Source organism: Macrosteles quadrilineatus, unplaced genomic scaffold (assembly GCF_028750875.1).
Source record: "Macrosteles quadrilineatus isolate MER2022 unplaced genomic scaffold, UCM_ALF_1.0 Scaffold_2__2_contigs__length_208266976, whole genome shotgun sequence".
Taxonomy (NCBI): domain Eukaryota; kingdom Metazoa; phylum Arthropoda; class Insecta; order Hemiptera; family Cicadellidae; genus Macrosteles; species Macrosteles quadrilineatus.
The window spans coordinates 86450169-86476008 of record NW_026542595.1 but is presented as its reverse complement, the minus strand read 5'-3'; the positions used below and the strand labels follow the sequence as shown (position 1 = coordinate 86476008).

The window sequence follows — 25840 nt, the reverse complement described above, 5'->3', positions numbered from 1 at the left end:
TGCCTAACAACTAGAGTTATTAAATAACTGCGTGGTGCGGCAGCGACAGTTATCCAATAGCCACAGGCAGCCGTACGGCTGATCGGCAACTGGAGTTATTAAAATAACTGCGAGGCAGCGACGGTTATCCAGTAGTAGGCACAGGCAGCCATACGCATACGGCTGATCGACAACTGGAGTTATTAAAATAACTGAGAGGCAGCGACGGTAACCGTCTCTCAAACTGTCGCGTAACAACTGTGGCGCAGTAGATAGCCATACGGCTGATCGACAACTGGAGTTATCCAATAACTGCCTAGCGGCAACGGTTATCGGGCAGCCTGAGTTTCTTGCCAGTTGCCATGCTCAGCTCGGCTGAGAGTTATTTGATAACCGTTATTTTAAACAGTTATCGTAACGCAGCTGCTGGGCAAATAACAGCTGGGCATTTCTGACAGTTATCCCCACCTCTACTCGTGATAACTATAACCACAGAGAAGTAATATAAACACTAAGTAAAGTAACTATAACAGCTGTTACAGTTAACAGCTGTTACTCGTACTATGCTACAACTAAGCATGGTGGAAGCAGTAAATAAGGGCGAGGCATTTTTGCCCCCTAGGTGACGTCACGATACCCCTCCCCGCACCGCACCGCCTGCAGCCGGCTACAATGCGCAGTAGCACACCTTATTTACTTCCACCATAGTCAATGATGCAACTAAGTACTAACTGAGACTGACTGACGTAGTGACGTTGGACGTAACACCATAGATTAAACATACTCCCTAAGGGAGTATGTTTTATCTATGGTAACACGATCACGATACGATTACAGTTAAGTGTTTTTATCTTTTTTGTTCGAAAGCAGGCTTATATTATATGCAGCCTGGTTGTGCACTAATTTATTTGACTATTCTGTGGTTTTCATTAGTATTTGGTAAGTTTTTGTTAGTATTGTTGAGGGTTTTGTTATAGTTTGGTGGTAAATTTCATTTTTTGCTATTTGTTTTGTGTGTTGTTGAATGACGACTTCTGATTCTCACCCACTCCACTGAGCTATAACAACAATAGCTCAGTGTTCTCACCTCACTTCACGACCACAAAATAGCTTGTCGGTACCTACCGTTACCGTACCTGTAACAGCTCGTGACACCTGCTCCAGCTGGCACTTGACCGATCGCTAATAGTACTGTATCTTAGTATCTATTTCAAAAACATCATATTATGCTGTCATGCGGGTTGCGTAAACTGTCCTCCGGACTCTACTGAAAGCGGCCAGTACGTGAAACACGGAGAGTCAACCCCGTGAGTCAGAAGAAATGTTTGCAGTCTGGTCTTTTCCTTACTTCCATCCACCTACTGCCTACACTGCCCGCGCTAGGCAAAGTGTCAGCTTATTTGTCAAGAGCTGTACCCGTACCGCAAGTAAAGGCAGAATGTAAGTAATGCAAGTAAAGTAAAATGCAAATGTCTAGCTAGCTACGTCGTCGGAGAAAAAAATATATTGTCAGCTTTTAATAAGTACATTTAATACCCTACTCACGGCTCGGCCATCTTTAACCACGGCCACCTTATACTCCAGGCCACGGCCTGGTAGAATTGGCAACGTCGCAACGCAAGTAGGGTTGTTTAGTGTCCGACGTCCGACGTCCCATAAGATAACATGGCAGACAGGTGACGATCAGCCCATTAATTCGTACTTTATTGATTTAAATTTATGGACATAAATTTATTGAAACTAGAGTACATGTTGATCGAAATCGAGCAATTGCAAAGTGTTACAGGAGTTGCGTAAAAACGAATAACAGTCATAATTTCCGATGAATTTAAAAGAGTCAACTAAAAGATTATGTAACTAATGGAAATACTCACGATGATCATAACAGTCCAATATAATCAACGTCTCTTGTAAATACTTTATACATTTTCAAAAGCTGCTCTTGTTTTTTAGTGTTTTCCAAAAACGTTTCCCACTCACAGCAGTCACAGCCACATTAGGTTGTCCATGTTCATCTTCGTCTTTGATAATGTTGAATGACAAATAGCAATATTTGATATTCGGCCATTCGTGCCAGTACGTTACTACGTTTACAAATTTGAGTAATTTTTAATAGCGATAACATTTCTTCACATTCCTTAAAAACTAGGTACCTAACTGATTTCCAGCATACCCTGTCTGTCACGATTATTCCTTAAAAACTAGGTACCTAACTGATTTCCAGCATACCCTGTCCGTCACGATTTTATATGCTTCAATTGAAATTATTTTGGTTAGTTATTGTAATGACGTCAACTGTATTTACCTGGGTAAATGCAAAGTTAAATAAGGCCTGATGTTTTTCAGAGTTTTTTTTTGTTTCCCTTAACTGTGAATAACTAGCAGAGTACCCGTCCTTCGTAGGGGTTGGCATATAAGTGTAAAATGCTTATCGCAGTTATACTCTAACTTAGCGTTTGCAATTCTGAGAGAGGACACAGTTTAATAAAATTTGCTTCTTTAAATTTACGGTATACAATAGTATTACACATCTACCATAGCCATAATGTTCTACCACTTCACCTAAACAATAGAGAAAAAATATATTAAAAATTCGCAAAATATCACAAATTATTCATGAAATTGAAAACAAACATAACTGTAAACAATCCTACTTTGACAGTTCTCATTGCATATCAAAGTTTTTTGTTGCTGCTTAGATAAAATTAGCTGTTTTCAAAAATGCAAAATAATTAAAGTGCTGCACCCTGTTGGTAAATCTTATACGTAACTTATAACTAGATTTGATTTGACTAAATTCTTTAATTCCCTTTAAATATGAATACTCATAAGGTTAACTTGGGAAACTACAGAGCCACTGGGGCGGAGCCCGAATGGATTTTTGAGATAAGAATATGCCTATATGTTAATCGAGGATGTGAGCTACCATCATGCCAAATTTCAGTCTAATCCGTCCAGTAGTTTATGCGTGATTGAACTTCAAACAAACAAACAAACACACAAACTTTCACATTTATAATATTAGTAAGATAGTTGAATCTTTCAATGAAGGTTTTACTAAAGGTTTCATGGATGTTGTCATATTCATCTATAACGACTTGACTTTTATGGAAACATATATTTATAATTAAAAACCAAAACAATATGAATTTAATATATATCTTTAGGTTTAAAGCGGAGTAAATATTTTCATAGTCTAGTAACCAAGCTTTCGTAAATACACAAATACCATTTAGCTGCTTCCAAACAAAACAGCTCTGTTACAACCCTACTTGCGACGTTGCCACTTCGAAGGCCTGGAGTTAAAGGCGGCCGTGCTTTAACCCGGCATAGTAGTAAAATTATTCAGGATTTAGTATCCTAGGTTATTCCAATTAAACCTGGTTTTAATTCACCTATTTGGTTTTATATATTTTTAAGTTAGGCCAGCATATATTGCTATTTAATCTATATCTTTATCTACATCTATATCTTTTTTTAACGTGACACGTCCGCCACAAAAGTAGAAGTAAAAGTATATGTAGATATTTTTTAATGGTTTTATAGTGTTTATATGTAAATAGTAACATGACACAATCTATCCGACATGTCGGTCAACGATGTAGAAGACGTATTTCAAGTAAGTAAGTATTTCAAGTATATTAAATTTTGAACTCGGTTATAAAGGCATTGCATACAAGTGTGAGGTTTGTGTGCATTTATATATGAAAATTCATAATTCTAAGAGTAATGATTTATTGTGTAAATATTTTACAGGTACACATTATTTCCAAGTGCTGTTTCTGAGTAACCTCCAAACTTCACTTTTCTAATAATCAGTACAAGTGCCGACTTCACTACATAGATGTTTACTCATATCAATCATTTCCTCAAATCCTCATATGCATAATTATTATAGTCCTCAATTAGGTGGCGCAGACTGTACTTGTTGGGAATCTGAGGTTGAGGCCTTGGAAAAGGGTTAGGTTTGAAAGGGCCGAAAAGGGTAGTGATACCATCCGCTTGGAAATGTGATGTAAGTAGGTTTCTTAGCACAAATCAATAGCTTAGCTTATTGAGAAAAAGTACAGTGGAGTATGTTCTAACCTGTAAACCTACAACTGTTATCAAAAAATTGTTTCTTTAAAAAAGAAAACGAGCTTTATCCTTATCATAATATCAGGTCATTTGTGTACTCATCAGCACTATTAAATTCCATTGGCCAGGCTAACTTTGAATTTTTTACTACGCTTTTGGTTGACCATGTTTCAGTTAAATTGGGGGTAAAGGGGCTTTACACAGTATGGATAAAAAGGTTTCATAAAATTGCATGAGCAATGTAAATAATTGTTGTATTAAAACAGGTTCCTTTTATTTCAAGGTAAAGTTGGATTCACACTTTCATATTTAAGTCTAGATTCATTTTAACAACTAAATACAATAGTAGTAGGTACTGTGTAACAAAATGTAACTTAGTTACTCAACTTTTAAATACTCAATAGTAATTATTTAATGTTTATTACCTAAGAATACTTTGCTTGAATATTACATAGATGGAATAGACTAATATTTGACAAGACTTAGCAATGGCTATGTAATAAACATTCTAGGTCTAAGTAAACAGTTAATTTGTGGCTATCACATTTTTGTTTTTTAAAACGTTTAAAATATATTATAAGTAATTTGTTTCAAACGATATTCGTTTCTTCAGAAGCTTTAGTTAAGCAGAGTACTTTTAAAGCTTATAATTTGTTGCTAAAACTTGTTCATTTATTATTATTCATAACTTTATAAGTTTTTAAATTGTTCTGTTTATTAAAGTATTTTTCTAATCTTCTAAGCTGAGGATTTGGTTCACCTTATTGACTTCTGTTTAAAGTATTTCTCAAACGAGATAAAAAGCTTATTGATTGAAGATCAACAAAACATTGCCTTACAACACTATTTTTAGGGAATAGTACTAATTCATATGATAAAGTCATACAGTGGCTGACGAAATAATATATGTCCATAGCGTATAGGCTATAACATTTAAGTGGGCCAAGGCATTTAGATGTTACGAGACATGAAAAAATTTGCATTGGCTATACAAGTATCTTTGAAAATAATCATAACAAACTATTACCATTAGCTAAGAGCCAATTGATGCAAATAGAAATAACTATGTATCGATAGAACAAAGAATTACTTGTACTGAAAATAGCCATTATGCAATAAATTCCTTGTTCAGAAGATTTTTGTAATTTTGTACGGTAACGGTTTATGGCTCAAATAAAAATTGCGAGACCAAATAAACAGAAAAGATAATAACAACATTAGCATTTTAAAATAAAACTTTTAAGTCCTTACTAAGCAAGAAATTCTACTAAGTAAAACATTTCGGCAAGAAATTGCAATTACTAAAAATTAATTATTCCTTATGCTAATTTTCAATTACATTACATTACCACCACAGACTGTACTTCTATTTAAAATGCAACTATATTTAATTTATCGGTATATGAACACTAATCACATCCAACGAGTTACCTAAATTAATGCACAATAAGTTTCGGTTGACGTGCTGTGACCATCGCCCCTCATACAATACAACACCTAAAATAGGGCATGTTACAAATTTAATTTTGTTCCAATACAAATTCTTTTTAACATCACTGATAGAACGGAACTAGGTTCCATTTAAGACTTTAGTTTCTAATTATAACAAGTAAAGTTGTTGTTGAATCAATTCAACTAACACATACCAGAGTGTTTCTTCGTATTATAATATTTGTTTTGATAAGAAATATTTTAAAATTAATAACAAAAACAAAAAAAATTTCACCCTGGTTTAACCGTAGGATTACAAGAGCCTTAAAAAGAAACTTTTAAGTAATATAGACATTTTTTAACACAGTTATGATGTAAACTGAGTAATCAATACCACATACATTTTTACTTTATAAAAACATAATTGTAATATACAATAAAAGATATGTTGGCTTATAATGTGCAAGTAATAAATAATTAAATCTATCGTGAGAGTGATTAGCCACAAATTACCTGTAGCAAGAGTATTTTCTGCCAGAGAACTACAGAATGTCAGTGTTCCTACGACTATCTAAGTCAGCTGGCACTTCTACAGAGCTGCTTGCTTAAGGACAAAAATTAATTATAAAATTCTAATAATATATCACAATAAAACCTCAATATATGAGGCTCACAAAACAAATACAATTCTATTAGGTATTTGGTCATTTTAGCAGAAAAATACAGTATACTGTGTTTTATAGATGGTTAAATAGTTCACTTTAAAGGTTAAATAGTTAACTTAAACAATAGACTTTCATTTCAACTGTCCTCAACAAATTATATTGTTTAGGTTATTAAACTAACCGATGATATATTCAACTTAATTTTTATGACAAAGACTGCAAACCCTCATTATACTGCTCAGCAGTATATTGTTTGCGAGCTTGTATAAAAATACTACCAATTAAAACTTAGAATTTATTTTACATCATTTATACAAAATTGAAAATATACCAGAAGTTTTCATTTAGGTAAGTCAAAATTATCACTGTAGTATAAAGTTTAATCTTTTTAAGTGTGGTATTAAATTTTGCTTTAACTCACTTTGACAATTTGATAGTGATTAAAGAATTGCACGAATTATATGCTAAAATGAACAAATACACAATTTTTGTAAAATTAACCAAAAAATAACCGTGCTGCTGCTTAGGAAGTGTTTTAAGTACCTAAGCTTCATAATACAAATAAATTAACAATCTAATATGCAGCAAAATTATGTATATATTATATAACACTGTAAACATTACAAAATGAATGTTTTATGTAATAGTGATAAATATTTACAAGATGCACACAAACTCGGCTGTAAGACCTCATTCTTTGTTCAGGCGAGATCCAGTATATGACTGAACATTAGGTAAGTACAGTTCAGGTGTTAAGCTGCAGCTATGCCAATCTGACTGTGGACAAGAACTTCTACTGGTAAATAAACCACATACATTATATATCTGTTAACAATCAGATGGATGTTTCCAGATGGCAAATAATCAGTAATGAAGGGTGAACTTTTGTAGATTCAAACTGAAAAATAAGGCAAAGACTTAAAAGTGTAAATGAATAACACTGATCAAAGTATTGTATGGCGATATAAAACTTCTTTCAACGTTGCTTATGTACAGAAAACACAAATCAGTCTTGGATACAAAAACTAACAAAATACTCATACCCTGTAGAGTCAGATGAACAGAGCTGGACCGGGATGAAGGTGACTTTGTGCTGATGGAATGAAGGAACGCTCTAAACCGTCACCGGCGGCCTCAGCTCTTTGTTGACCACGTAGAATTTGTGTTTGTTCCCGAAAAGTCCCCAAATTACCGCGAGATTTTCTATACAGATGTTGACAGGTATGGTACAGAGAGCGCCTGCAATGCATAGGGAAAACCGCAGAAGGCCGAACCTATAGAGGGAGAAGGACTTGACGACACCGAACACGTACATGTAGATGTTGACTGCTCCAATGAAAGCGCAGAGAAAATCCATGACGGGTGGGCAGGGGATCGGACACAGAGCAGCCAGCACGATGTTAGAGGTAGAGAGAGGCATTGTCACCCAGGAGTAGCAGGAGATGGCCAGGAGAAACTTGGTCTTGGCAGCCAACTGCTTGGAGTGAACCACCAGGAGAATGCCTTGCAGCCACCTGTACATCACATGACAGTATTAACATATCTGTGTGTGGTAGGCTGGCTAGAGTAACACTCTAATAAGCTAAATAAATGTGGCGAGGCCGTTTTAGATAACCTACCTTTTTGACTAGTAATGGTTGAAATTTAAAGGCACTTTAGTTTAAAGAGATCTAAAACTGTATTTTTATACTGCTTCATTAACCATGCTGCTTCCATTTTTATGCTGGATTTTTTTTTTGTTTTGGTCATTATATCCACAATCATTGTATACACAAAATCTTTTTTTTATCATTGACGAATCTCTAGAATATCAATCTCTCAGTATGAGATGCGTGTTATCATCTTCTCCATAACATTTTGGTGGCCAAGCCAGCCCAACTACCAGTGCTAGGACAAACATTTCGGGGTAGCGGATTTCTACCCCCGGATATTTACCCCCATGAAAAAACGCCTACGTAATTTTGACGTCACGAGGGGCGGGGCCTATACACGATCGAGAAACAGCCCGCGACTGGAAATCTACCCCCGGACATCTACCCCCGGACATCTACCCCCGGAAATCTACCCCGGACATCTACCCCCGTTATCAGCTACGCTACGAATCGGCCAATATGCATTGTTGTAATTGATTTTATTAATTGGTTTATGTAAATAAACGGCTCTTCGGTTATTCATTAGCTTCTAATATCCAGTATAAAGCATGCGATATGTCGTTGTCATGTTTAACATTATCTATCTTCCTAATTCAATAAGCTGTAACAGTCCATTTTCACCTGACCTACTTCGTCGATTTTTACGATTGAGGTGTCATTTTAAAGCCTAAGACCCATTGTAGCACATTCTTATATTCAGAGAATGTATAACGCTTAATATAGGCCTATATATATATATACCGGGTGTTCCAAAAAGAATGGATCAAAAGTAAACTGACATGAACACTTTATTCTTAAAGATAAAAAGTTAACTTTATATACATTTTATTTCTTAACATTCTAAGTTTTTCCCAACATGATTTCACCGCCTAACCTCTACATGTTCTCCGTTGTTCGCTCGGAGAAAGTCAAGGCGGTGTTCAACCTCAGACCACATATTGTGTCGCATTTCATTGGATATTTTCCAAAGGCTTCCCTTATCTTTGCTTTAGGTTCATCTAAGTTTGAGATCGGCAAGTTATACACTTGATCTTTTACAAATCCCCATAGAAAAAAAAAACACAAGGCGTAATGTCTGGAGATCTAGGAGGCCACCGTATGGGACTGGGAAGGTTTCATCCGTCTGGCCGATGTTTCCAGAATCCTTAAACTACCTGTACCATCGCTGCATACTGTTTCTGGATGGTGGATTTACATTGTATACAGTGCGAAATCTTCTTTTTACTTTAACCACTGATTTAGTCTCAATGAACCACTCAAGACGCTGTGCTTTTAACTGCACATTCATAATGCAACTGTGTGGTTTGTTTATGTTTTGAAAATTCAAGCGAGCTCACAACAATGGACAGCTGATTTTTGTTGAATCATACTAAAAAAAACTTAAATATGTCATCTTTAAAATAAGCCATACTTGACTTTCCTACGAACATCAATAACACGTAGGCTATATTAATAGGACGAATAAAATTGGGACACCGTAAAGTGTTTACCTCTCAATACCTCAGTAACAAACAATCATAGAGCAATAAATCAAACTACTTATTTTTTTTTCGAGCTAAATCAGAAGCTGCAATGACAAAAAATATAAAAAATAACTATATTACAAATATTTAAAGACCTATATAAAAATATGAAACACACTCCCTCTTCTAATAGTCCGATATGGCTGGTTTTGGTTTCTGGTTTGGTAGGTTTTCCCAATGACCTCCTTGAAAGAAACAGATAGTCTTGAGAGGAAACGTCACTCTTTATCATTTCGCTAACCATTTGAAGGGTTGAAACTATTTAAACACCTGCGCTGCCTTTCGGGAAAGGTTACAGTGGCGCTAAGAAAATGTAATTTGGTCTTCCACCATATCGCGTACAAGTTTTAATTATGTTCCATACTGATCATTTTCTCTTTATCATTAGGTAGAACCCCCAGCTGTCATTCTGAAGGATTATTTGAACGTTTGAGAATATTCTCTGAAGAAATGTGATTAAAATTAATTAGTCCATTTAGTAATTGTTATAAATGAAAAAGGAATATTTATTTTATTTAAATTAGCCTATAAGGAATCCAGAAGAAATATATTAGTTAGTATTTGCAAGAGGCAACATGATTTGGCGGAAGCAAAGTCTTACATTAGTCATTACAATAGAACAATAGATTCCAGTGACCGATAAGAATCCCCACTACCCTTGACCATGCAGAAATCGTCAGTCTACAGTAGATGACAGGTACGTCTAGATGTCGTTTCCGCCTGTTCATTTTTCCAGTATAATTCCATTATATTTTAGTGCGGCCATAAGCCTAGTTTTCATATTAAATATATGTTTAACTATTTCTCAAAGTATAACAGTGGCGACGAGGTATTTTTAATCGAATTTCACTCGTGCAAAAGTGTTAAAATCAGTGTTTAAAGTTTTGCATATTTCATGCAAAGATCGGTCGAAAATCAGCCATTTTGGGCAAGTATCAGTTACTTTGGAACAGTTCCAGTGAACGGTTACAAATCACAGTTACAGTCTTTGAGTCTAACTATTACCAGTTGGAGTTGTTACTCAAGTGAAACCTATTATTTCTTTTTTTGGAACAGTGACAAGTAGCGGTTGCAAATAAATTTATGCCGCAAGTGTTTACATCCAAGATAGGTTATGTTTTGAAGTTGAAGATGCCAATTTACGTTGATTGAAGTATATTTTCGATTCTGAAGTGTGATTTACTGTAAGTTATTTAATTTCTATGAGTATATGTCTTCCAAACAAGTAATTGGTAAGATAACAGAATTTAATGAAGAACTTGAAAGTTTTGAAAACTATTCTGAACGCTTGGATCATTTCTTCCAAATCAACAGTATCAAGCCTGAAAATAAGGTTTCTTTTTTTATTTCTATTATGGGTCCTACCCTTTATACAACTCTGAAAGATCTTATTCACCCAGTTAAGATAGGTGATGCAACAGCTACTTTTGATTTTATAATTAAGGCTTTGAAAGCTCACTTTGTGCCTAAGGTTAATACAACATATGAACGCTTTATTTTCAACAAAGCTTCTCAAAGAGAGGGGGAGAGTATATCTGAATACTCTGTTAGGCTTAAAAAGCTAGTTTCAACTTGCAACTTTGGTGATTTTCTGGATGAGGCTTTGCGAGATAGATTTTTATGTGGACTAAAATCATCTCAAATCCAAAGCAAACTTCTTGCTGAGGGTACTACATTAGATTTTCCCAAAGCACTTGAGCTTTCTCTACTCATTGAAAATGCAGACAAAAATGTCAGGTCACTACATCCTGATTCTCATATAGGCCTTTGTGCCGAAGTAAACTTTGTCAAGAAATCAAACAAGATAGGCCTACGTAATTCACATCAACCAAGACCTCAAATGTCTAAAGACTCTTACAGTCCAAAATGTTTCCGCTGTGGGAAATCCCATGATTCCAAGAATTGTCATTTCATTGATGCAACCTGTTTTTATTGTAATAAAAAAGGGCATCTAGCTAGTGTATGCAAATCTAAAGGTAATAATAGGCAGAGGCCTAAGTTCAAATCACATGGTAAGGTAAACCTATGTGAGTCTGATAGTGCAGATGAAGAATTGTCCCAAGATCAGGGTCATGCATTGTATACCGTAGCCTATGCTGGTAATGACGGTAAAATAAATAGTTTTACTACTCAAATGATTTTGAATGACGTTCCAGTTGAAATGGTCATCGACACTGGTGCAGTGGTGACCGTAATGCCTGATTCTGTGTTTTATGAAAAATTTCAGGATAAATTGCCAATATTGGAATCTTCTGGTATTAAATTAAAAACCTATACTGGTGAAAAAATCAACGTTGTTGGTGAGTTTAAGGTTAACGTCACAACTCAACAAGGACATCTACAGCTACCTGTGGTCGTTGTGAAAAATACGGGACCGCAACAGCCTACGCTCATGGGGCGTAATTGGATTGAGAAGATCAAATTGGACTGGAGTGGTGTGAAGCCTACACGCAGTGAAGACTTGATGGTGCACCAGCTTGGAAATGGTGAGTCCGTTCCAAATATTATTTCAGATTTTAAGAAGAGATATTCCGATGTTTTTGATGAATCAATCGGGGAAATTAAAAATATGTCTGTGGACATTGTTTTGAAAGAGGATGTCAAGCCTGTGTTTTGTAAAGCACGAAACGTGCCTTATGCACTCAGATCTGCAGTCGAGAATGAACTCGAAACCTTGCAGAAAAATGGGGTAATTTATCCTGTGCTACAATCGTCATGGGCAACACCTATAGTAGTCGTTCCAAAGCCGAACAACAAAGTAAGGCTTTGTGGGGATTTCAAGGTCACTCTAAATCCAAATATTAGGACGGACCACTATCCTCTTCCGAACCCCGAGGATATTTTTTCCAGTATAGCGGGTGCTAAGTTGTTCACTAAACTAGATTTGTCCGCTGCGTACAATCAACTTAGAATAAATAAACCTTCACAGGAATTACTGACAATTACCACACACAAGGGATTGTTTCGCTTTGCTCGCCTCCCGTTTGGTATCACGAGTGCAGGTGCACTTTTTCAACTAACAATGGACAAAATCCTACAAGGATTAGGGAATACCAAGGCGTATTTAGACGACATTTTGATCTACTCCCAAAATGTCAAGGAAATGACTCAAAGAGTCGATGCGGTTTTGCATCGTCTCCATGAATATGGCGTGAAAATTAACTCAAATAAAAGCGAGTTCTTCAAGGATCGTATCACGTTCCTAGGGCATTGCCTAGACCAACAAGGCATCCACCAAAGCAAGGCACTTACGGATGCAATCGTAAATGCACCTAAACCTGAAAATGTATCGCAACTTAAATCATACCTAGGTTTGCTCAACTACTACGGAAAATTCCTGCCTAATCTGTCCACTCTGTTACAACCTCTCTATAAACTGCTTCAAAATGATGTAAAATGGGAATGGTGTGATAAGTGCCAAAATGCTTTTGAAAATAGTAAAAAACTCTTACTTAAGAACAATGTACTCATGCCGTATGATCCTAAACTAGATATTGTCGTAACTTGTGACAGTTCGAGCTATGGAGTAGGATGTGTTTTAGCTCATCAATTACCAGATGGTAGGGAGCGCCCAATCGCTTTTGCGAGTCGCACTCTGACTAAGTGCGAGATCAAGTACAGCCAAATTGAGAAAGAGGCGCTCGCACTCTTATTTGCTGTGAAGAAATTTCATAATTTTTTGTATGGACGCAGATTCACCTTAGTGACCGACCATCGACCACTAATCTTTCTTTTGGGTCCAACCAAAGCAGTACCAACCTTAGCTGCGGCCAGAGTTCAAAGGTGGGCCTTAACGCTCTCTGCGTATGACTACACCATCCGTTACAAAAGGGGAGTTGAAATATCCAATGCTGATTGCCTCTCACGCCTTCCGTGTGACAGCAGCACTAACAATGACTTAGGCCTAGAGGAAGGTGAAGTAAATTTTTTCAGCAATGTAGACCAGCTGCCTGTGACTCATAGGGAGATCGGATTGGCTACCAAGTTCGACCCAACACTATCAAGAGTCATGGAATACACAACTAATGGATGGCCTAATCATACCGAAGACCCGGCTCTGAAACCTTACATGGACAAAACCTTACAACTGTCTACTGAGAAAGACTGCCTTTTATGGGGGAGTAGGGTGGTGATTCCACCAACACATCGGAAGGAGGTTCTTTTAATGCTTCATGCTGAACACCCGGGAGAATCCAAGATGAAGGCACTTGCAAGAAGCTACGTCTGGTGGCCAAAAATCGACCAGGAAATAGAGGAAATGGTGAAAGAATGTAAGATTTGCCAAGTTACAAGAAAGTCAGCAACCGTAGCACCACTGCAACCGTGGTCCTGGCCGAAGCATAATTGGGAGAGGATTCACCTTGACTTTGCTCAGTATGAAGGCAAAGATTTTTTGTTGATAGTAGACAGTCACTCAAAATGGATCGAGGTATTCTTTATGTCATCGACAACCTCTAACAAGACAATCGAAAAACTACGTCATTGTTTCGCAGCCTATGGTTTACCTTGTACCGTAGTCACCGACGGAGGCCCTCAGTTCACATCAGCTGAGTTCAAGGAGTTTTTGAGGTCAAATGGGGTACACCATGTGTTTTCGCCTCCGTACCATCCACCATCGAACGGATTGGCAGAAAGAGCTGTCCAGACGGTCAAAGATGCTTTTTTGAAACAAATGCTTCACGACTCGGCCCATAAGACAAATCGAACCTTGCAACATCGCATAGATTCATTCCTGTTTTCTTATCGGAACACTCCACATTCTACAACTGGAGTCACACCATCCGAAGCCTTTTTCAAATTTAAGCCAAGGACACATCTCAGCCTTTTAAAACCGCATCTGGCTAACGACATGAACTTAAAGCAAGGTAAAATTGTAAGATCTGCTAATGCTCATAGAGGCAAACCACGCTCATTCAATGTTGACGATCATGTGTTCGTTCGAACCGTCCGAAATGAAAATGTAAATTGGCACTCTGGTGTGATTACTAAAGTCATTAGCCCAATGACATATTTGGTTAGAGTTGATGGTAAAACCAGATTTGTTCATGTTGACCACCTGCGTACGGACAACACCAAAGAAGAACAACCAGATGATGACGACATACTTGTACGTTTTCCAAGGGAAATCTTTCAACCGAGTCCAGACAGAAAAAAACCATCAGAAATAGAAACACCACAAATGAAACATAAATCACCAGTCAAGACTCCAGTTACGTCTCCCAAGGAAACAAACATAAACCCGGACAAGACTTATGACACTGAGGCTGTGCGTCGATCGCAGAGGGTTCGACGCTTACCTCACAGATTTAACTTGTAAATAAACATGAAGAGACTCCCCACCTTGTATATACAAGAAGAAAGTTTTTTTTTAAGGGGGGAGGAATTGTTATAAATGAAAAAGGAATATTTATTTTATTTAAATTAGCCTATAAGGAATCCAGAAGAAATATATTAGTTAGTATTTGCAAGAGGCAACATGATTTGGCGGAAGCAAAGTCTTACATTAGTCATTACAATAGAACAATAGATTCCAGTGACCGATAAGAATCCCCACTACCCTTGACCATGCAGAAATCGTCAGTCTACAGTAGATGACAGGTACGTCTAGATGTCGTTTCCGCCTGTTCATTTTTCCAGTATAATTCCATTATATTTTAGTGCGGCCATAAGCCTAGTTTTCATATTAAATATATGTTTAACTATTTCTCAAAGTATAACAGTAATGAGTGGAGCGAAGCGAAGCTCTTTGGGAACGACTTCAATGCAAACTTTCTAACAAATTAACACAATAACGGCGGAACATATTTTAGCCAAACTTACCAAGGTTGCTTTGTCAAACGTTTGGAAGGTTTAGACGAAACAAACTTGAATTTATTATACTGCCTATATAATTAAAAGTAACCCTAAGTTTTTTTTATTTTAACATTGGACTTATGGGTTGCCCTGGTGCTTACATAATAACGACGTAAATGTAAACAAAACAGAGAATCAAAGCACATGTTAAAATCAAGCCACGACCTAAACACAGTACAAAGAGAAAAAACTGGAATGATGACTACTAGTCATCGAGCTCTATTACTACAGAGATCGATGTCACTAGTTAACATTTATGTCGCAATTTTGAAACGACCACTGATCGAATAGGTACAGTATTTTACATATTTGATTTACGTAGCTAAATGGCTAAATAAGGTACAACAAACAACAACAAGGTGGACAAATAACATTTATCTTATGTTATTGGGATTAAAACAACTACAAGATTCTGCAGTTTTAAAAAACTAGGTATTCTCAAATCAATATATTTTTTCTAAATATGCTATTATAAAAGTAAATAATAAGAAAGCATATTCATGCTTTCTTATTATTTACTTTTAAATATTTTTGATGGTATCATCGTTTTGGTGACACACCTGTTGTGTTGATTGTTGTGTTGGCAACGACTTGGGGTATATTATTGCCCAAAAAGAATAAAGTATTTTTTGACTTTTCGTTTTACAAAAAAAAATTAATTCGCATAATAAGCTAATGCATAACCGAAGAGCCGTTGATTTACATAAACCAATTAATGAAATCAATTACAACAATGCATAGGACCGGATACAGTCGGTCGTCAGTTTTCAAGCCGTGCACGTGCTCTAAATGTTTTCGTGTATTCGTGTTTTCGTGTGTCCGTCCTGTGCTTATATGTGTATTATTTATTCAACCCCTGACGCAATGCAAATGAAGACAATTCGTGTTACATGTGACAAGACTATAGTTTAGTGTACCACTACGCACCTGACGATGGAGTCATCTCTGAAACGGCCGTAGTGGAATATTACCCCTGATTGTGTTGACGGTAAGAACCATAGATATTATTATTACAACAATGCATCTTGGCCGATACGTAGCGTAGCTGACCACGGGGGTAGATTTCCGGGGGTAGATGTCCGGGGGTAGATTTCCGGGGGTAGATGTCCGGGGGTAGATGTCCGGGGGTAGATGTCCGGGGGTAGATTTCCAGTCGCGGGCTGCTTCTCGACCGTGTATAGGCCCCGCCCCTCGTGACGTCAAAATGACGTAGGCGTTTTTTCATGGGGGTAAATATCCGGGGGTAGAATTCCGGCGACCCAACATTTCCTGGCGCCTAACTAATTTTAAGTTATTTAAATTTCTTTCCTGGTTTTGGATGGTCAGGGTGCGGTTGGAAGGGGTTTTACTGTAACAAATTTTGTATACAAATAAAAAATTTATTTTATTTTTTTTTTTTCTTTTTAAGTGAGTCGGTGGCTCAGTCGGTAGCGTCGCGGACTTCAGGCCCAAGGCAGCGATGTCGTGGGTTCGGATCCTGGTCACTGCCAATAACATTTTATCAGTACAGTTCACCTTTGTACTGTACCGGCTCACTCCTTGCTTTGCTGCAAACGATCCACGCACGGGCGCTTAGTCTATGTGGACGGGCAAATGCAAGGTTAAAAGAGGCCGCCAACCTCTTAAAAAAAAAAAAAAAGGTTAAAACTTCAAACTTCTCTCATGTAAAAACTGCTTTGCTGTAAAAGTAGCATTTCAAAATTAAGTTAACATTTTTTGTAAGTTACATTCAGTGTTCGGAAGTTTTACAAAATACAGTAAAACCTCACTAACTCGACAGTCACTAACAGCTGATAGGACATACGCCCAAAAAGCAATATTTCAGAACATTTAGTGTTAATTGTAGAATATTCAACATTTCTTTGACAATTGTTTACTCAATATGTAAAAAACTTACCAGCACCTAAGTAATAAATTTATATGTAAAAGTTAGTCTGTTATGTGTTCGCTTATTGAAACCCATTAAAAATTTCAATGTTCTGGATAACTCAACAACCCCCAACCTCGTCAACCTCTGGGTCCTCAAATTGCTGAGTTAGTTATGTTTTACTGTATTAGTTATATTAAATTTAGCTTACATGTAAGAGAAAAACATACCGTTTACGCTGTTGGACAAAATCCCACAGAGAGAATGGTGACTTCTCCCACATTTCACCTTCAACAAAGGCGAATGAAAATCCCTTCTGGAAGGCCCTCATGGCAAAGAAGCAATCCTCAGCCACTGAACCATCCAAGCCGTTGTCAAAGGAGACCTGACGCTCGGCTCCAACCTGAACAGAACACAGCTCACATCAGTACAACAATTTAATTTATTTATTCTATTATATATTTAGTTTCATTATTATTACTATAGATATAGCCAGTGTTCAAAAAACTAAAAAAAAAACTGAAGGCACGGTATTTTTTTGTAATAATTTTTTCTGTGGTGACCCACCCGAAGACAAATTAACTCCACGAGTAAAAAGCAAAGATGAATTGTATGGGAGTATATCTTCATCTTAAATTTGCATACACTTACACATTGGGAAAAAATCTTTACCACCTTACAAAAATATTATATATGAAGTAAAAATACAAATTAAAATCAAGATCTATGCACATCCTTGGGTATCAACCCATAGCGGTTTTGATTGGTTGAAAAAAAAATTATAACACGGCGTCTATTGTAGTTTCTGATACAGTAGAAGGAGTAACAGAACATACTCTCTATGATAATTAGTTTTTGGAACTATTTGAATCTGTTTAACTATGTTATTATTGTTCAAGGATGCACAAAAGGTTCAATTCTCATGAGGAAAAATTACAAAAAAATAAATACAGATTACTGTATCACTATCACATGACGCACTCTGAAATATTTTAAACAAAAAATAAATCATTCCTTCATTATAATATTAAACATTTAGACTTATTAATAAGACTTTGTATCACTTTTCTACAACAAATTGTTATTGGTCTTGCCAACCCAAATTATAGTCTAAATTCTACAGACATTTTTTGAAAGATAAACTAATAATTATTAATTGTGAATTCAAACTAAAAAAATAAAGATATGTCATGTGGAATGCGAAAAGGAACCTCTTGTCAGCGATGCACAATTTTCTTTACGGCCGATTTAAGTAAACAAGGTCAAAAATATTGAAATTTGTTTTTTTATCGATTACTGGTACCTCATTTAACATAGAACAGGACAGTAGCGGTTAAAATATCGAATTGAAGATGTAAAAGGTCAAAATAAATCATTTTGTTAGCCTCTGTTTGGTCTGATAAAAGGTACGGTATCTCTTGTTGCTCAATGTTTATTTTGCCATAATGACAAGAGGCCCCATTTCTAATAATCACTTTATAAACAGACTTTAAGTCAATAAAATGAATTATCCTGCATTCTAGTGGAAATTTAGAGAACTACAACAAAGTTCAGTTCACGGAGAACCACAAATTTTGCGGTTCCGACAAGAGGTCCCTTTTTTATCTTATGGAGAAATAACAAAGGAAACAAGAGGCCCCTTTTCTGAAATATGATTTTTACGACATGCTTCGATAAAACAATTATTTAAATGAAAACTACAGAGAGTTAAGACAAAAATTGGCATTGCTTCCAAAGAGGACATTATTAGCTTTCTTTTGATACAAAAATTGTTTATTCAATAAAAAAAAAACTCTTTTTAAGCGTATTTGAAATTTTCAAAATAGTTTTTCTCAAAATGACCCTTTTCCATAACAAAATGTCAAAGTCCTATAACTTTCACAAAAAAAAATCGTAGATGCATGGGATTTGCACAAAGTGATAAAAGAGACAACTGTACACACAGAAAGGTCTTTATTTCTAAAAAATTTGCTAATATCAGTAGTGAGGAAATGTGAATGTCTGTCTGTTTATTAGTCTTTGACACAGAGATGTCTTTGTCAATTGATACACATTGCAGCTAATGAATGACAATTCCGATATCTCACTCAATCGTTCAGTTCTTGTCTCAACCATCAACACAAACAACTATTTTCATAGACTAAAATTAATGTATGGGGAGGAGTTAAGCTACTGATGCAAGGGTGGGGGTTTCCGTTTAACAAGAGGAACCAAACCTTTGACCAAAACAAACAGTCATACTTTCAAATATTTGTTCTGTATCAGTGAATAATCCTCAAATAAACAAAAACATTCTTAAATAAATGACACCACAGACTTCAAAATATACACAGATTCATGTAGATGAGTGAAAATTAAAAAACGTACGTTTTTAGGAAACACACTTTGCAAATTTGTTTCCCCTTTTTTCAAAACTTTTATTATTTTTTTGATTTCATTAACATTTGAAGTTTCATAAAATGTCCATGGTAACGCAATATCTTTGGTAGTTTTTTTTTTAAAGAGCATCTTTAGTGGAAAAACACAAAATCCTGTCACGACCATAACAGACGTTTAAATGAATATTAAAAATAGTTAATATTATTTTTATAACTATGTTTTGCTATAAACTAATTTACTTTTATGACCATTATACATTAAAAAGGCCACTGAGCTTTTAGTATATTTGGTCTTTCTAGAAAAAAATAAAAAACTCAAAAAAATTGAAAAAAAGCCAATAATATCTTTTTAAGTTTGTATAACTCCGAAAAAACTTACCTGAGACCCGAAAAATCGTTATGTTTGCATAGAGGCGTGCTTCTTTTGTGTATAAAACATTGAAATATGACGATATTTTAATTTTTGAAATTTTTATGACAGAAATCATAAACGTGATGGTCAGGGACAAGCGGTACGGTCGTGAATTTTATAAAACAATCTAAATCTTTCTAAACAATCCTTTAATTATACTATTAGTTATAATAAAAATATGTGTTTCAATTGAACTAAACTGTTCAAATTACAATTATATTAAAGTTATTGTCACGACCAAACACACTATAATCCATAAGGCTGGATAGGTCGTGAAAAAACCCGCGATGGTCGTGAAACTTTGGTCGTGAAATTACGTGTTATTTGGCTCTGTTCTGGCGGTAGCTCTGCACCTCATGTTCGAGGATACAAAGTGGACTTCTAGGTTAATCTAGCAATTGAAATATCTTATAAACAAAAATTAACACCATGTCTACTTCATCGAATGACTATGTACGGTCATGGACACACCAAAATTACAAAAAACACAACCTTTCCTGTATTAATCTTGTAATTCCACCTTTCAACTCGAAACGACCGGCACTACAATCCTGACGTACACCCCGAACTAGTCTCTAAAACCAACTGACTCCATCAACGCGAGGCTTGCCACTGTCGTGCTCCAAAGTTGAAAAATTTTCCCAAATGGTCGTGACGCCAAATCGAGGGACAGACTTATTATGTCATGGTAGTCAGTTTGCAATGACAATAAAATTATAATATGCTCCTTTTTTGTAAGTTTAATAACCATTGATGACATAAAAATATGGCTTTATATATTGCTGCATGAATAATTAGTCTAAAAACAGCGTGAAAGTTGGAAAATGTACCCTAGGGACACGTCATGGTCGTGAATTTCGAGACTTTAAAAATACGAAAAAAATACCTAGAACCTATTTAAAACCAAATAAATGTGTGTAACATGTTGCCCCCATCCCAAAAAATATTAAAACACATAATAATAAACTACAAATCCAGTAGCTACGAAGTAAAATGCCAGGGACATGAAAACGTACGTTTTTAAATTTTCACTCAGATGTGTCCGTCAACACGATAACTCAAGTAATATTGGAACAATTTTTATAAAATGTGGTAATAGGAACCTGACTTAAGCTGAGGCGATCGTAACAACTTTTTGAATGGCAACTTTTGTACAGAAGTTATTTTTCATTAAAGTTCCTATTATCATATCAAACATTTAACTTTTACTTATGTGTTTTTAGGTTATACTTCATTTGTGATTATTTTTACTTAAGTTTTATGACGTCCCCCAAGTTACAACCTGTGGATGACCATAATTTTCATCTTCACCATACAGCACAGTACAGGACTTATGACAGTCACAATGTTAGCATTAGGGGATCGTCATGTTTATCATCATGCAAGTTGCGTTATATTGTCCTTGTGACTCATGCAAAGGAGCTAAAGAAAGTTTTACTTATTATGTATCTTTGTGCATTTTAAAGATTAATATTTTGAGATATTGATTTGGATTTTGACTCTGGCTTAGCCAAAATTAGTGTAGTAGTAAAATAGTGTAAAATAATGTAAACATTAGAGCGTTTTTCTAGGGCCTAATGTTTTTAGGGTGGCTAGTGTCGTTAAAACTCCCATTTGAAATACCTAGTGTATGAATCCATGCATGGTGAACATGGAATGGACTATAGTACATCATGTGTTCACATTTTATCATTGACATCAACCAAACAGGTGGAGCAAGTGGTTGTGGTGGCCTAATGTGAAAGTATAACTGAACTGCCTGGGGTTATGGCATGACTAATACCACATTCCAACACAGTTCACAAACTGTTGAAGGATAATATGTAGAAAAGAAGTTTATCAAGTTTATTTTGTGACTAGACACTAAATGTACCAGTTTACCATTTGGGGCTGAAGTATATATTACTAATCTTATAAATTAATAGGCAAGCATGTTTCTTGGAAACCGTTTTTCACAGCTCGTGAGCATTGCAGAGAAAATCTATGCATACTGTTAGAAATATATTTTTCTGTAGATGTGCAGAATCGCTTTATAAATTAAAACTAGCTGTACCCGCGGGCTTTGCCCCGTTTAACTTCTTAATTTTCAATATGATCTCGTTCGCATGGCTCAATCACGTCCTGGTGTTACTTCGTTCGCTACGCTCACTCACCTTTAGGTTGGAGCTCGTTCGCTGCGCTCACTTGCCTTCAGGTTAGCTCGTTCGCTACGCTAACTCGTCTCCAGGTTGAAGTTCGTTCGCTACGCTCACTCACCTTTTGGTTGCAAATTAGCTGTTGTCATAAATTAAAATAAATAATAGTGCTGCACCCTGTTGGTAATCATTGTAACTTTAATGCAATTCAACATCATAGAACAGAACCAACTTCTGTTAAGATTCATTAATTCCTTTTAAATATGAAAAATCATAAGGCTAACATGGGAAACTCCAGAGCCACTGGGGCGGAGCCCGAGAGTCCGATCAGAATAAAAACAGCTTAGTTTTCCTATTTAATGCCTAAAGAATCAATGTACCAAATTTCAGCCTCCTAGGTAAATGGGAAGTGGGAGAATTAGTGATGAGTGAGTGAGTGTGTCAGTGAGTCAGTGAGGGCTTTGCCTTTTATAAGTATAGATACTGTAGAATAAAAAATAAACACAAAAATGAGTTTTTAATTTAAAGTAATTAAGGGGATGCGGGATACTATCCCCCGGAAAACTACCCCCCAGGTGAAACGTGACGTCACAAAATCTGCTAACTAACCAATATGGAAACCGTGTCCGCGACTGGAATACTACCCCCCCCCTAGACAAATCATGCTATGTAATTTTAATTTTAATTCGAGTAATTCCGTTGGATAATAGAAAAGGCATGTGGTGAATATAAAACCGATTTTAGAAATGTTACAGCAAGTTTGGTTGGTTAGGTTAGGTTAGATTAGAACTGTTTGACAACTAAATTTGAGTGTCCGTGACTGGAAAACTGCCCCCCCGGTCTTTGACGTCAATATGACGTAGGGACCTGCTTGGGGGGGTAGTCTTCCGGCGACCCGTAATTAATATGTGTTGTCATGCAGAGGACAAAATAACAACGAAATATAAAAAGAAAATCAAAACAAAATGGAAGAAATTCCAATACATGCTTTATTTACAGCGTGGGGTGAAAATAGAGAGTTACGTACATTATATTTTTTGGTCGAGTTTTTGACCACTGGACAACCTCTAGTAATAATTAATTAATAATTCAACAAAAAATTAAACATTTATTACATTTTACTATAATTTTAACTATTAGACCCAAGTCTTTTAATCAGTTGAGCCCAATAAAGTGGTTTTATTTTTTAGTAAAAATAGAGATACTGTATAATCAATGGTGATCAATAAGCACTTTTGTTTGCATGTCCTGTAGAATCAATCAAATAAATGAGAATCATTAACCATTCCTCACGTAAGCCTATCAGAACATGCGATGTAATTGTAATAAAATTTACCAGGGGGCGGCGGTTTGTTGTTTTTCTAAAGCCGCGTCTACAACAAAGTCTTCCACTAAAGTTTGGTTTCCTGCGGAGAGGCGGTAAAGATCAATGTCAACTTTTGGTTGTCAAATTTGGTGTACGCCCAACTTAAAACTAAAAGCAATATTGCAAAAGCAGACACCTAAACATAAAACACCTGGGAAGCCTCTTCACAAAGATGTTTAGGATTTTAGGGGGTCTAAGAGTCTGGGCTCTTTGGAAAATTGTTGTCTTAAAATATATGGACTAGAGTTCCACCATTCTTTTAGAGATTTGGAGTTGATTTTTTTTTTTATTTCATTTGTTTATTTTTTTAACAAGGTTGGAATAATTTAAATTGTTAAAAATCTATTTTCCACAGGAAACGGAAATCCTCCAGGTTGAAAAACCAATTTGCACCATGAGTGTTGACATTGACATAGCAGTTTCAACATATTTATTTAAAATGAACCAATAGCAGTGTCTCATTTGTAGAAGCCTGGGGTTCATTATTTACATAACATAAGCAAGTAACTTGACCACCTGACCTGGATGACCTTGAGATTGTTTCTTCTCTATCCAGACACAGGTTCTTTGTGCTCCAGAGCCAATGTATACAGGATTGTGTATATTGTGTACAGTATCTGTATTATTTGAGGATCCTGAGGACCATTGCATAACCTGTGCACGTGACCACCTGACCTGGATGACCTTGAGATTGTTCCTCCTCCTCCATCTTGACTACTGACACAGGCCCTTTGTGCTTCAGAGCCAATGTACACAGGATGGTGTATATTGTGTGCAGTACCTGTTTATGTAGGCCTACTTTAAAGGGACCATTGCATAACCTGTGCACGTGACCACCTGACCTGGATGACCTTGAGATTGTTCCTCCTCCATCCTGACTACTGACACAGGTCCTTTGTGCTCCAGAGCCAATGTACACAGGATGGTGTATATTGTGTGCAGTAGCTGTGTCTGTAGGCCTACTACATAAGGACCATTGCATAACCTGTGCACATGACCACCTGATCTGGATGACCTAGAGATTTTTTTCTCCTCCATCCTGACTAGTTATGCAGGCCAACAATTATTCGTGGTACCTACACAATTTTAGTAATTTCGGCATCAACTACAAAATCTCACAAAATTTAAACGTTTTACTTAACCATAATAACATACATATAAATAATATTGCCAACTGTTATGCAACGTGTAGGCCTAGTATGAGAACGTCTGTTTATTTTTGTGTGTGAGTGCGTGCGTGACGTACGTAAACACGCACTTCCTTCCTCAGTAGCTTCGCGGGCTTTCACAGACCGGGCGGGGACGTCTAGACGTAAATATCTGAACGATTACTACTACTTTGAAGTAATAAAGTACTTAACATTAGTTTTACTCAAAATTTCAAACAAGTACTAGAATAATAATTTTTGTTATACATTAGTCTCTCATATATATAAAACTACTGAAGTCCATACCAAATTTGTTTTGCCTAATTATATTATTGACTGATAATAAGATACATAATAGATGTAACATATTCTAAACAAAACTACAACATTAAGTCAAATGTATTTGTTTTACAAGTTAAACTATGAACAATTGGAATCACCCAAAAGATAAGACATTGTGGCATTAGTGCAAGATAAAGATGAAGGTTGCCTGGTGGAACGTAAACAGTGACTCAGTCCCTTGTCTCTATCTTGTCACCGACAATAGGAGATGTTGTGTTATCAGAGATGGAATTGGCACCGCGTCGCAATACTACATCTATTCGTACAGTTTGTGATTATGCTTTTACTCATGCATAAGGTTTTCTTTTAGAGGACAAAAATTCATACATTTAGTAAAATTAGTAAGCACTAAGCAACATCAATCCATGCCGCCATCAAGACCGTACCAGTGGCACGGATAGTCAGTTCATAAATCTATGAACTACCCATGAATCTGATTTAACACACTGGCAATACAATAATGTTTTTAGTAAGTTGTGACAGTCTTATCCTAGTAACTTATCAAGAGAACTCATCGTTCCATAAAATATTTGCCTCTGAGTTTCTTGCAGTAGATAATTTTATACTGATTGTGATAACTGTTATCACGGAAAACAATTTTTCCAACCAGGCTAATTTACTTTGAATCTGAGCCAAATAACGTATTTGCTGGATTTGTTTACAAACTGAAAATTATTCTCAGCAGAAGATGTAAAGATCTCACTTCGTAATGTGTGGATTCAACCATAAAGTTGTTAATTCTTTATTTGTAAAGCTAATATGATGAGTGTTTGTTTACCCTACAACGCATTACTCACCGGCGACGATCGCACCACATACACACCTGTAACCAGACAAACATGGGATTATCATTTGTTGGGAACCTAAACTACATTACAAACATTGCCAGTTGGTGTTACTGTAGCTGGCTGTCAATGTTTCATTGATTATTTGCCTTAACATAACATATGCCTTAAGCACCGTATGCACAAGTACAGAGTGTTGTTAAAGAAATCAGGTCTACGACAATATA

The 25840-nt window shown here is 36.1% G+C and overlaps 1 protein-coding gene across 1 annotated transcript; it reads right to left on the bottom strand.

Moving 5' to 3' along the window:
• Positions 1–4305: 4305 nt before the first annotated feature.
• LOC128984536 (beta-1,4-mannosyltransferase egh-like) lies at positions 4306–24376 on the bottom strand. Its single transcript, XM_054403868.1, has 3 exons — positions 24176–24376; positions 17278–17450; positions 4306–7666 (listed from the first exon to the last, which is right to left on the bottom strand). The coding sequence occupies exons 1-3, from the start codon at positions 24374–24376 to the stop codon at positions 7267–7269; spliced, it is 774 nt and encodes a 257-aa protein (XP_054259843.1). The 3' UTR covers positions 4306–7266.
• Between the last annotated feature and the right edge of the window lie 1464 nt (positions 24377–25840).

Excerpts from the sequence above, each read along its gene's own strand:
- LOC128984536 (XM_054403868.1), bottom strand. The coding sequence starts at position 24,376 with ATGGAGGAGAAAAAAATCTCTAGGTCATCCAGATCAGGTGGTCATGTG. Across the intron at positions 17,451-24,175 it reads CTCAAGGTCATCCAGGTCAG|GTTGGAGCCGAGCGTCAGGT; the intron begins GTGGTCACGTGC and ends TGTTCTGTTCAG. Across the intron at positions 7,667-17,277 it reads TTTGTCCAACAGCGTAAACG|GTGGCTGCAAGGCATTCTCC; the intron begins GTATGTTTTTCT and ends TGTGATGTACAG.